This window comes from Anser brachyrhynchus (assembly GCF_964034855.1).
Source record: "Anser brachyrhynchus genome assembly, chromosome: 11".
NCBI classification, from domain to species: domain Eukaryota; kingdom Metazoa; phylum Chordata; class Aves; order Anseriformes; family Anatidae; genus Anser; species Anser brachyrhynchus.
This window is the reverse complement of record NC_137706.1, coordinates 5,981,952-5,994,240: the sequence shown is the minus strand read 5'-3', so window position 1 is coordinate 5,994,240 and position 12,289 is coordinate 5,981,952. Positions and strand designations below refer to the sequence as shown.

The 12,289-nt window shown below is 36.7% G+C and overlaps 1 protein-coding gene across 1 annotated transcript in view; it reads left to right on the top strand.

The window, feature by feature from the left end:
• Positions 1-12,289, top strand: part of MTMR10 (myotubularin related protein 10) — a 38,971-nt gene that overhangs the window by 12,329 nt on the left and 14,353 nt on the right. The window contains exons 3-5 of the mRNA XM_080608071.1: positions 989-1,125; positions 2,665-2,737; positions 5,200-5,342. Of these exons, the coding sequence (XP_080464197.1) occupies positions 989-1,125; positions 2,665-2,737; positions 5,200-5,342 (353 nt within the window). The remainder of the gene's footprint in view (positions 1-988; positions 1,126-2,664; positions 2,738-5,199; positions 5,343-12,289) is intronic.

Genomic DNA, 12,289 nt, shown 5'->3' with positions numbered 1-12,289 from the left:
CAAACAAAAAAACAACAGCTGAAATAAAATTACACTTTTCTTGAACACGCTTCCATTACCACACTATTTACAGCAGACAGCAGCAGAAGGAAGTGGTTTATCTGATGACAGAAGTGATAGCCCTATATAGGAGTAAATTAAACGACTATTTTCTTCATGAAGAATTAAATTACCATTTAGCTTCCAGAAACTTCTGTTGTGAGACTAAAAAGCAGCCCTAAATACAGGGATTTACCCTTTTCTTTCCTTTTTATTTAAATAGTCCTCATTTACATCTGCCTATATGCTTTTTTATTTCATAGCTCATCTCAGATAACTTAATGGCTTTTTAATTATTTGGGTCTTCTGTTTTGCAAACTGACATGATTGGTCTCTTTCATCAGATGGTCACAGTAGAAACTGTGTAGGAACTTGTGAAACTCTGCAAGGAATGTGTAATGTGTTTGTCTTCGAGTTTTGCTTTTCTGGAATCACCTGAACATCAGTTTAAAAATGCAAGCTAATTGTACACTAATCTTCTGAATTCAAGAAGTTCATAATAGTCTCTAAAGTATTTAACTATAGCTAGCTAATTTCAGTTTTTAAATTAAATACTATCTGGAGTACGTTAACATATGCCTTTGGTTTGAACTACACTGTACTTTAAACAATGAATTTTTAATAGTGGAGAACTGCAGATTTTAATCTCTGGGTATAGAGAAGTAGTTCTTTGCTTTTAACTGCTTAGCAATATTGCTAATAATAAGCAGTTAAAAGCAAAGCAATGCCTATTTTGGAAAGGTAGTGGGTTTTTTTCATGTGTGTGTTTTTTTTAATCATTTTCTTCCTCTCTCTGGAGTGGTGTTAATTAAACACAGGGTTTACCCGGAAGCTGCATATAACTTGAAATGGGATAAAGAGGGGGTTCTTGGTACCACAGACTTACGATTGGTGTACCTTGGAGATTTATATAGGCTATTCTGTTCCCCCTCCCCTTTTTCTGTTTTAGGTGAAATTGTGGTAAATGAAGTCAATTTTGTGAGAAAATGCATTGCAACAGATACGAGTCAATATGACCTGTGGGGCAAATTGGTTTGCACTAACTTCAAGATTTCCTTTATTACAGATGACCCAATGCCACTACAGGTTTGTTATTGCTCACATTACTACAACGTGACAACAGATGTGATAGATAGAATGTTTGTATTCTCATTAAATCCTTATCTCAAACTGATATAGCTCTGATGCCTTCTAAAACAAAGAAAGCTAAATGATGAGGGTAAACAGTCCTGTTCTGAATGTGTTGTTGTTCTATTCCTTCACCGAGAATATGAGAACAGAGTGAGTTTGGGGTGGAAGTACAGCCAGCTCTAGTTACCTCTGATTATGCAGGCTTCATTGGGAAGTTAATGGGAAAAGGCAAAGCAGGAATTGTATAAAAACGAGTTCCTCCTTAAGGAGGAGAATTTCAAGTGTTCCTTTTCTTACACAAGTGTCAAATCAGCAAAGCCTTTAATGTGTCCAGGTTTCTTCGGCATTACTGACAGAGGACAAAGTAACTGTGAAATGAGCTTTCATCATAGATGAGGTGACGACAAAAGGGAAGGAAGAAATCAAGCCTTTGTCAAAGCAGAACATCTGAAATTCAAAGCCTTAACCAGTTTTCTTTGAACAGCACAGCCCACAGTACTGTTTGGAAATCAAAATTGTGAGCTTTGTTATTTTCAGTAGTACAGTTGTTCTGCCTTCATTTTGGGCTTTTCAAAGAAATACTCTATTAAGTAGGCAAGCTCTGAAAGTAGATATACTTTTTCAATAACAGTTAGTATGCTTGACAAAAGCTACTTCAAAAAATGAAATCTTCATGACAAGAAGTTTTCCTTGTCATGAAGGAGTTGTCAAAACTTATTTATCAAATTTGGCTACATATCCCTGCCTTTGTTCTAATAAGCCAAAGTAGAAGATTTTGAAAGCTTGTTCCTCTGAAAGCAATGTGTCAATGGCTGTTGATTTAAGTGCATGTTAAAGTTAAGTACATGCAGGGTTGTTATTGTTCGGTTGTATTTTCCTTCTCTAATCTTTACTGACTGGAATTGAGATTGTTACTGCTTTTGTTTTATGTGAAACTGATAAGTGACCACCTGCAGCATACTATAATCAAGATGGATTCAGAACACTCAGTTGTCTGGACAGAAAAATCTGTACTAGCACTGAGGAATAATTCTTCGTATTTAATCTGTTTAATTCTGTTCGATAGTATGAAAAGAAAGCTTTGGGTTTGTCCTCATGAAAGTCAAGTTCATATTTTTTTCTTTCTTATGATTACAGTAATAGAGTTAATAGTAGATGACTACAGTAATAGTTTTTATATATATATATATATAAATTTACACTTCAGATCGTTGAATATCTACCAGCAATTTTTGAGGCTAGTAAATTCAATGCAAATAGTGAAGCTTTTTTTTTATATTCCACAGGGGTTTGCAAACTCTTTGGTGTGCTTTCACCAACACAAGAAAGCAGGTTTCAGTACTTCTAATTGCCTGTGAATAGGCAAGGGTGGTACATGTCAGAAAAGTCTAGGCATGCCTGATTTTTATCATTGTTTCTTCAAAGATGTACTGTGTATCATTTGGTTGAGAACCACAGAACTGCAATTAATAGCTATGAGTTCATGTGTTTCAGAAATTCCATTATAAAAACCTCCTCCTTGGTGAACATGATGTCCCACTAACATGCATTGAGCAGATTGTCACAGGTATGTCAAAAACAGTTAATCAGGATGACAGACGTTAAGCTTAACTCATTTAAAGCTATTAACTGCTTGTTAGGTTGTGCAGAATTGTTGACACTCAAGCGGGTCTTTAGTTGGGTCTTTGTATTGGTTTTAAATGTAATTGCAGCACTGAATCAGCAGGTGTTCTAGGATAGACACCTGTTAGAGCAGTACACGTTTTGTTAGCAACTTTTCTGTCTTCCAAACATCTGAATCTCTTCCATTTAAATACACTGGACTGCAAAAAGTGCATCACACTTACACAATTTACACATAGCTGGGATATCCCACAACATAAATGCTTGGGTTTTCAATCTTGTCTAACGCTTAGGCAGGTTAGTAGCCAGTGGTCCTCAAAACCTACAGATTTTGAGGTAATACACTATGAATCTGAAGAAGTAACTAAACATAATTTGAAAAACCTGTTTTTGATTTGTTGCATACTCTAGGCTAACTAGTTTGCTAAAGATAATGTTCTTTGTCTTTTAACTAAAGAATTTAATATAGCTAATACATTTTCAAATCTTGATTACAGTAAGAGCTGTTAAATACTTGGTTTTCTAATTGCACTTAATTTACACTTAATGTAAATCATTACTTACCTATAAGTTTTCAGTACCTGAAGTCATCCAGTAATCCATTTCCACTCTGGAAGTTGGTTTTAATTGCAGTGAAAAGATTAATATATGTCTGAGGAAGAACACTAAGAAGAAATGTGGTCTGTTTGTTCTTTTTTTTTAAGAAGAGGTGCTATTGACCTGTTACGTGGTCTTTCCCCGGCCCACATTTATTGCCCTTTTTCAAAATCACCAGGTAGCTGTGACAAAACAGTGCAAATCTGTTAATGAGAGTTTTGTATGGAGAGAAATTTATAAACATGCTGTTGCAGTCTTCTCATTTAACATCTAATACAAACTCCCATATAATAAATTCCCCTAAATAAGGGGGAAAAAGCTAATCAACTTTGAATGATTTTCTAATAATTCTGTCTTCTCTCATGTGCCGTGTGTTGTTCTTGAATGGGAGGGCTTTAGAGGTAGCACTCAAGTTTCAAAATAAAAGCTGATGGATTCTAGGTTACTCTTTTCTGCACGTTTCAATAGATTAAACATTGAAATAGCCTGAGTGTTTGCAGTTTCATTAGAAGAATGTTAGAAGTTATCTAGGACCCCTTTCTGTTTAGCTTTTCTGTTAAAGTTTGAAGTTCTTTAGAGCAAGATGGCAGTATTTCCTGCCACATACCTGAGGAAATTAGTCTTTGTTCTTCTATTATTCTATTGTTCTTCTGCAGTCTTACACTAAATTTAGTGAAGCATAAGCTTTTACTAACAGGAATTGAGAGTGTTTTCACCAATACTGCAGAGGAGGTTGCTTGATGGTTGTTACGTTCAAGGTGAATAGCTGAAGGTGTATTGATTTTATATAAACAAACACCCACAGGCCAGGTAGGAGCTGTTTCTTTCAGTTGTGCTCCTTGCCCTTTGAGTCTGTGGTCCAGATTTTAACCCAGCAGTTAGAAAGTGCAAGATCCAGCTGAAAGCATAAGGAGCATGAAAGGTGCTAGAGGTGTTTCTGAAAAGAACTGTTAGTCCATCTGAAATGCCTGAAGAAACTGCACTATAGAAAAAGTAAGCTATAGATAACACTGTTTAGTATTTATAGTGGTTGTTGGCTCCTTTTCTAGCCATAAACCCTCCACCCTTTTCCCAGGAGATGAAAGAGCTTAGTGCATAAATGTTTAATTTCCATCCTGTCCTAAAATGTTTGTCTTCTGTTTCATGGAAGTACTTCAGCTTAACCCAGAAGATGCCATAGCTGGCTGGTTGCAGGTAATTCATCATTCAGCAGCTATGTGCCCCAATTTTCCCATTTACCACACACAAAATCTCTGTGGCTTTTCTGGTGTTTAGTTTTATAAAGTTTAATTTTCTCCATTTGAAAAGGAGTTACACAGGCCAAGAGACACAGCCTGTCTGTGCAGGCCTAGGCCACCTGGCAATTTACTAACATTATTGAGTTTTAAGTAAGAAATGTAATTAGTCTTAACTTGAACACTTATTTATACATCCAAGTGACAAAAACAAACCAAAAAACCAAGAGCATTTCTGTCAGTTACTGTACATCAGAAGGGCATTGCAGCATATATAATGATGTGTCTGGGAGCACAAATTACTCTTCGAAATACTGAACGTTAATTACTTGTTTATGAAGTTGTCGTTGATGCATATAAATAATCCAGACGTATGGGAAACAGTAATTCAGCCACTTGTTTGAAAGGAGGCTGATCAACAGGAGGACCTATACAAGTTCTTACTTAAACTGAATAGTTGAAACATACTATTAAATGAGAAACTGCTGATAGCAACACCGCCGTATCTGTGTTTGAGTCAGTCTTGTGTTGTATACTTACAAAGCACAGTCCAATAACTGTCTTTTCTTTACAGTGAATGACACCAAGAGGAAACAGAAGGTTCTTGGTCCCAACCAAAAACTTAAATTTAATCCAACTGAATTAATCATTTATTGCAAAGACTTCCGTATCGTCAGATTTCGTTTTGATGAAGCAGGTCCTGAAAGTGCAAAAAAGGTATTATATCGTTTTATGAAGTCTTTCCTTGTAGTCATTACTTGTAGCAACAGGTATGCTAATAATGTTTTGTGTTGTAATAGTGGTGTAGGGGATGGATTTGAAAATTAATTGCATTATATTGCAGGAGAGTATCTAGATTTTAGAGTGAAAATGATTAGATTTTTAAAAAAATCTAAGATGACATGTTAACTCTTTTCTTGTAAGATAAACCAACATTTCTTGTAAGATAAACCTACATTTCTTGTAATATGTTATACTTTTTAAAATTACTAATTTAAGAAAAGTTTTTTTTAATATTGGAATCAAAATACTATGTAGCAGCTGTATAACAGCGTTTATATTCCAATATGGAAATTGTTTGATACTTTGACACGTTTTCAGCAAGCAATAACCTTAGTTTAGCCAAGTGTACTATCTTATGTATACTTATGACAGACATTGCACAACAAGTTCTTTGATAACCTTTTGAAACCACCAATTTGTCTAATCTACATAAAAATGTGCTTTCCCCATGTTGTCTTAGAGTTGCATGCCTTTTGAGGAGTTACCTCTTTCTGTACACTACTAGAAATTTCATTCCTTCCCCAATTTTAACACTTGTTGCCATAAGTTCCAACAAAGTCTTACAATGTTGTTTAACCTGGTAAAATTCAGGTAAGTTTCTGCTGATCAGAGGTGGTTAGGCTACATAAAACTAGCTCACCAGCTTCCTGGCTCTGGAATGCTGGGGTATGTTGTTTGAGTTACAGGTCCTCTGACTTCCATGGCACCACATTGTGGCCAAGCACGGCACAGCAATCTTTTCGTAAGGAGTGACCCAATTTGCTTATAGAGGTTGAGTTCCCCTTTCAGTAGGATCAAATTAGAGCTTAACCATGTAAATCCTAAGCACCATCTGCCCAGACATAGGTCTGTTTGCAGTTATCAACTGAATGATGTCCAATTCATCACTTTTTCACCTTCTGCTCTCTTACAGAGATCCAGAAGCAGAAACCCAGTTATGAAGCCCACTGTTCTTTCCTTGTTATTTTCTGCATTCCTTCCTTCCTGCCTGCTGGCTTTGTTTGTAACCTTTCAAGTTTGGCAATCCTTCAGCTGTCAATTCCCCTTTTACAGCTTCTCTGAAGTCACCCTGGAGCAGTCTATCTGCAATATCTGTATAGCAACTGTTTCTAATTGCTTGTCAGAGCTAAGAAGAGTGATTAGCCTGTAGGAGGGAGGAAGAGAGTGCAAACTCAGCATCTCATTAACACTTTTTGTGCTGCACTTCCTCATGCAAGAGCAAAAAGTGAAACCTTTTTACAAAGATGCTTGCTTTATGCATTTATAATTACGTGGGCTAATGTGATAACTGATAGGAAGAAGAGTTTTAGAGATCCAGAAGGATCTGAATCTGCATAGTTATGAAAATGGCAATGGTGGTGACCAAAAGCATAACAATTCCCATTTACAAATATCAGAAAGTGATCATGAGGAATAGAAGAAAACTTGTATAATTTTTAATATCAATTGTATGGCTAACACCACAGTTTTGATGTGTTCAGTAGGTTACTGCGTCTTTGATGTTTGAGTGTATTATGGAAGCATACTGTTACTGAGGGGAGATAGTTAACATATACTAGTATTTCCATAACAACATTATTCTGTTAACATTAAAATACAGTTACCTAAAGCCGTGAGGTCCTTGGATCGGTTTGTCTGTCAGGATTTTGCCTCTATTATTTCGGTGAACACAAGTAGAATGGTCTTATGTAGCCTATTTATTGGAATTGGTTTGTTCTTTTTGGCATATAAAGGGCTTGCTAGCACCACACTCTTGAAAGATTATCTCATTCTGTTCCTGACCTTCAAGTAGCATATATTAGCAAGGTTGTCCTGAAGTTTAAAAACAGACAGGAAGGTGGTCAGACCTCCTTATAATATTATAGGGCCTTTTTAATATATGTTTACATCCAGCTATTCATGCTTGAAAATTTTGATAGCTGTGTACATGGAAATAGCAGTATGTGCATGACTTATGTTAGAAGGACCAACACTTAACATGAAAGTACAACTGAGTTGTGATGAGAGTCAGTTCTTCCAGTTCTCCTTGGCTGCATGTGCTAGTGATACCTTCCAACCTGGAAAGCACCGTAGTAAAGAACTGGCCTTGCAGTCAGAGGTGCTGGATTGGAAGGGCCTCTGGAGGTGGGCCTCTAGTCAGCCTTCCTCTGCAGAGCTGTCAGCGTTAGATCAGGTTAGCTGCAGGTTTGCCTGGTTGTGTCTTGAAAGCCACTGAAGATGGAGAATCAGCGTCCGTGGGTAACCTGTTCCAGTGCTGCATGTTTCTGCAGATGTCCAGCTCAAACTACCCAAGATACAGTGTCTAGCTGCTGCCCGTTTTGTCATCTGGCAAGACTGGGAAGAGTCTGTAACTACCTTCCTGGTAGCTGTAGGCAGCTGGTAGGTCACACTGCAGTGTCATTGTTGCACAGCTGAATGAGCACAGTTTTTTCAGGCACTCTTTGGAAGCTGTTTTTTAGGACCGTGATCATCTTGGTAGCTGACCATTGGGCCCTCTGCAGCTTTTCCTCACCCCTCTTGTTCGGGGGCACAATCTCCAGTCAACTCTTGTAGAAAAAATAGTTGTCAGCTCTGTTCTTTTCCTCAAAAAAAAAAAAGATTATGCTCATTTTGGAGCTAGGTATGAAAACCTCCTGAGTGGAAAAAATGAACTGGATAGAATTATGCTTAAACATTATATGAAGGTTTTCTAGGGTGTTCAGTGTTGAGAAACTGCAGAGCTCAGCATTTCTGTTGTGATCAAAGAGTTGTGCAGGCTATAATTTAACTATAATCATGTCTGAAGTAGTTCTGACTCTCAAGGTTTTCAAATGAGAGTCTTTTTCACTTGTTAGCTTTAAAATGAAGGGAAAGTGAAGTTAACAGTTAGTATTACAATCTGTGCTCAGTAAAGCAAGAGACCTTTAGCCTGCACGTTAGTCCTCTATGAATCATAAATAGCTTCCTTAGTCAAACCTTGCATAAATACTGTCAGGTGTACAAATCAGAACAGGGAGATTTCTCTCTACCTAGATGTAATCCTGGTAATACAAAGAAGTGTCATTCTATAAATGAAACACACTTGGGTCAAAGTGAAATATCTACCAACTACAATATACACTTCAAACTATGGGGGTATTTGTGCATCTAACTTATTCAGTGTGAGAGGCTAGCAAGTGTTCTGTTTAGAGCCATAGTTAAAAAAAAAAAAAAAGGAGAAAAAAAGCAGAACATCATTATTTTTAAAATGAGCTTTAAATATGTGGAAGAATCACAAGGAGAACAAAGATACTAACTTCACACGATCAAGTAATTTGTTTCGAGCACAGTTGCTTGAATATAATGGAAATACTCATCAGTATTCAGTTACATAAGTTGGTGTTGGCAAAGAGAATGTAATCTGTTTCTAAGGAAGTAACTGGGTTTGCAGAACAGGGCCAAAGGGAGAATAACCCCTACTAATTAGGCTGCCTTACTAGAACAGAGAGTATTCCCGTTTTGGTAGTAAGTGAAACTATGAATCCAAGTTTAAAAGCAGTCAGACTTCAGATGTGGACAATCTATTTTATTTGATTACATAAATATATACATGACGTGTGGGTAATATTGGTAGAATGTTCATTTTTTTTGCCACGTTAAAGCAGAAATGAAGTGGAAAAACATCAGATTTTGAGGTGAATTAATTTATTTGGGGGTAAGCTATGAAGATGCGTAAAAATCAGTTCTATTAGAAACATACCTTCAACATTAGCTGCAGACTATACATGCTAAAAAACACTCCCAACATTAATCAGTCAAGTAAATATTTCCTCTCTTGTTTTTAATGGATATTTGGGAAACAGGAGTTAAGGAATACTAATGGGGATGGAAACTCACATTCCTTATCATTTAGCAGTTGGATTCCATTTTGTATCAAAAATAAAGCTGTAGAGCCTCCAAAGGAAGGAAAGCTAGATGGGTGTGGGAGGAAGTGGAGGATGGGGAAGCACGGGTAAGCAAGTTGGGGAAGTCTTAAGTTAGACAATGTGAAAGAAGAAGCATTTCACCGTCCTTAAAGGAAAAGGAATAACTTTGTTCCAAAAAGCACAACAAACAGGTCAAACTGAAAAATCCTGCTGACTTCTAGCCACTGCAATACTTGACATTAAACTAAGAAATTAAAACGTATGAATAGGTGAAGCTTTAGATCTTATGACTGTTAAGTGATGGAAAGTGTGCTGCCTTACCAGGCAAATGAGTCTTGGCAGTGTACCAGAATGGCACACACCCTATAATCTCCTGTTTCATAAATATATCTCTATTTTTGCAGTCCCTTTCTCTTCTAGAACTCCCTCAACTCTTTTCCTTCAGGAAACTTTTTAAAATGAGTATGAGATCTGTTTCAGAAACACATGCTTAATCAAAACACAAGGAAAATTATCTCAAATCTTGTTTCCTGTGCAATTAATTCTAGTCTTCTAACACGTCATAACACTTGGGATGGAGTGGAACATTTTTTTCCTAACTGTTACAAGGAATAATATAAAACTGAGAGTTTTGAACAAAGGGTCCTGACCCTTTCTAATATGTTCTTTATTACTCCCCAAAACTTCTATATTACCTTGTTCTGATTGTTTGTATTGATCTCAGAATGTAATATCTCAAGACACTGGGAATGCATGAGAAAATATTATATTTTTATGGTCTTTGGAGAGAGATAAAGCTCTTTTTATTTTTTACAACTAAGCTCATTTAATGGTATTTAAAAAGCAGCTAATAATAATGCTCCTAGCTAATAGCTAGGAGAATGTTCATGATAGCTAGGGCTGAAAGTCTTGTTATCTGAAAGCTTATTGTTCCAAGACGACTTGCTACCTGGAAAGATTAAAAATTCTGTCCACGGGACTTGATCTGGTCTTGGTTGCATAAATTCAGAATAGGAATTGCAGTAGTGAGGAAGAATAGTATGCTTCCAGCAAGTTCATAACGCAGTCTGTTGCAAGGAAGATGAAATGCAGGGTTCAGCTAATTTAGCACATCTTAAATACGAGTGCTCAAAATGATTTTTTCCAAAGAGCGCTAGCAATATTTTGAAGTTCTTGTCCTTGGTAAAATTCCTGTTGAAAAAGAGAAGAGCTTGCCCTGCAAGTATCATCTGTGTTCTGCAGAAAGGCATTGTGCAGGGAACACTGACATAGGGAAATGGCCTTTGTACTATGAAATAGTTAAACCCATTGTGTTTACTGTTTTTTTATAAATGAACTTTCCAACAAGCAGCCTATTCTCTTGGTGCCTGAGCCTAGATATCTTCAGCTTTACATGATTGTAAATTGGCAAAAATACCAAACATTTTTCAGTTTGATATGAGAACATTTCCTGTAAAACATGTTTGTTTTCCTATTTAAAAGCTTCTGCTTATGGTGATAATCTGCTGAGATCTGGGGAATTTGCTTGTCTTTTGATACTTGCTGACAATAAAACTACTATATGAATTTAGTGAGGAATAAAAGGAAAATCAGTATGTCTTTAATGTTGTTTAGTATATATTACCAGAATTTTTCCAAAGTGTAAAATGAAGACAGCAGTATAAGTACTATTTTTTTTTTTAATAATAGAAACTGGGGTCCTGAACCTGTACTGTAATCTTCAGGTGGACTTCTTCACCCATGTGGCACTGGTACTTTGAGCTATATCTGTTCTGTGGAACACCCAGAAACACTTCTCGGCATCTGGGTTCAAGAGCACTGCTATGGTCTCGTGTTGTGAACCAGATCCTAATGCATACCATTTCCCAAACAATTTTACCCCTCTTAACATGCCACACATGCACATTCTCAAGTAAATGAAAGAGATTTTAGATGCTGCCTTTAAAAATAGTTTTACTGTATTTCCATTGTGCTATTTGGCAGCACAATGGCATCCTTCAATGTCTTGCAGTTCATCCTCAAGCCTTGAGACTTGATTAGCATAGCAAAAGGCTTTCATCCTTCATGCCCATAAATGTAGATCGGGAGTAGCTCTATTAACATCAATTACTCTAATGAAAAGTTAATGAGAAAAATGGAAGTCAAAATGTGTATGTATGCAGATTTGCATTTTGCTTCACTGCCACTGACAGACAAAAGCAGTCTGTTAGAAAATGACAAGTATTATGGAATAGCTGTTATCCTATTATGGTTCTTCAGCTTTTCAAACCTCAAGATGTGTTAAAATTTGTGTGGCTTTTAGTTACTTCATGATAGTTACAACCAGTTTTTACCAAATTGTGGAAATCAGCTTATAAATGTTCATTTGAAAAGTCATGCTCATCCATTTCCCTGTAACACTTTTACTGTTTCTTTCTCAGGAGTCTTCTATATCTATATCAGTCTACCCTGTCTTCTATATTGTATTGCAGTTCCATGGTAGCACTGAAAGAAAAGTCAAAGCAACTGTTCTTCTAAGACTTGATGGGAATTTGTTGTTGGGAACTTTGTGAAAAAACGTTTTCAGCTCAAGTTAGTCTGTAGTCATTACTGGTTTTATAAATAGCAGAAAATGTCCCCCTCAAAAGTCAGAGTAAATAAAATTCAGTGAAGGTTCCATAATGCTACATACGTGTTACATACATGCTAGGAAAAATGCAGTGGATTTCTCCATGCAGGACTTAGCATGAATGCACTCTAAGTTTTTTCCGTGGCTAAGAGTTTCCTAAGACTATTGCAAAGAATGTGAAGTTTAGACAAGACTCTTCCTGATGCCCCGGGTTAATCTCTACTGTTCTGAGGATGCATCTTTTATTTGAAATCTCTGCTGAAATTCTCTTCCTTGGGCAGGGCTTGTGACTCAGCCTAGTCGAACCTGATGACTGCATCGGATTGCCAGAGACAGTGCTGGAGCTTGCTAAACCCGCAGGCATCTAGAAGTGATGGGTGGATTTCTTT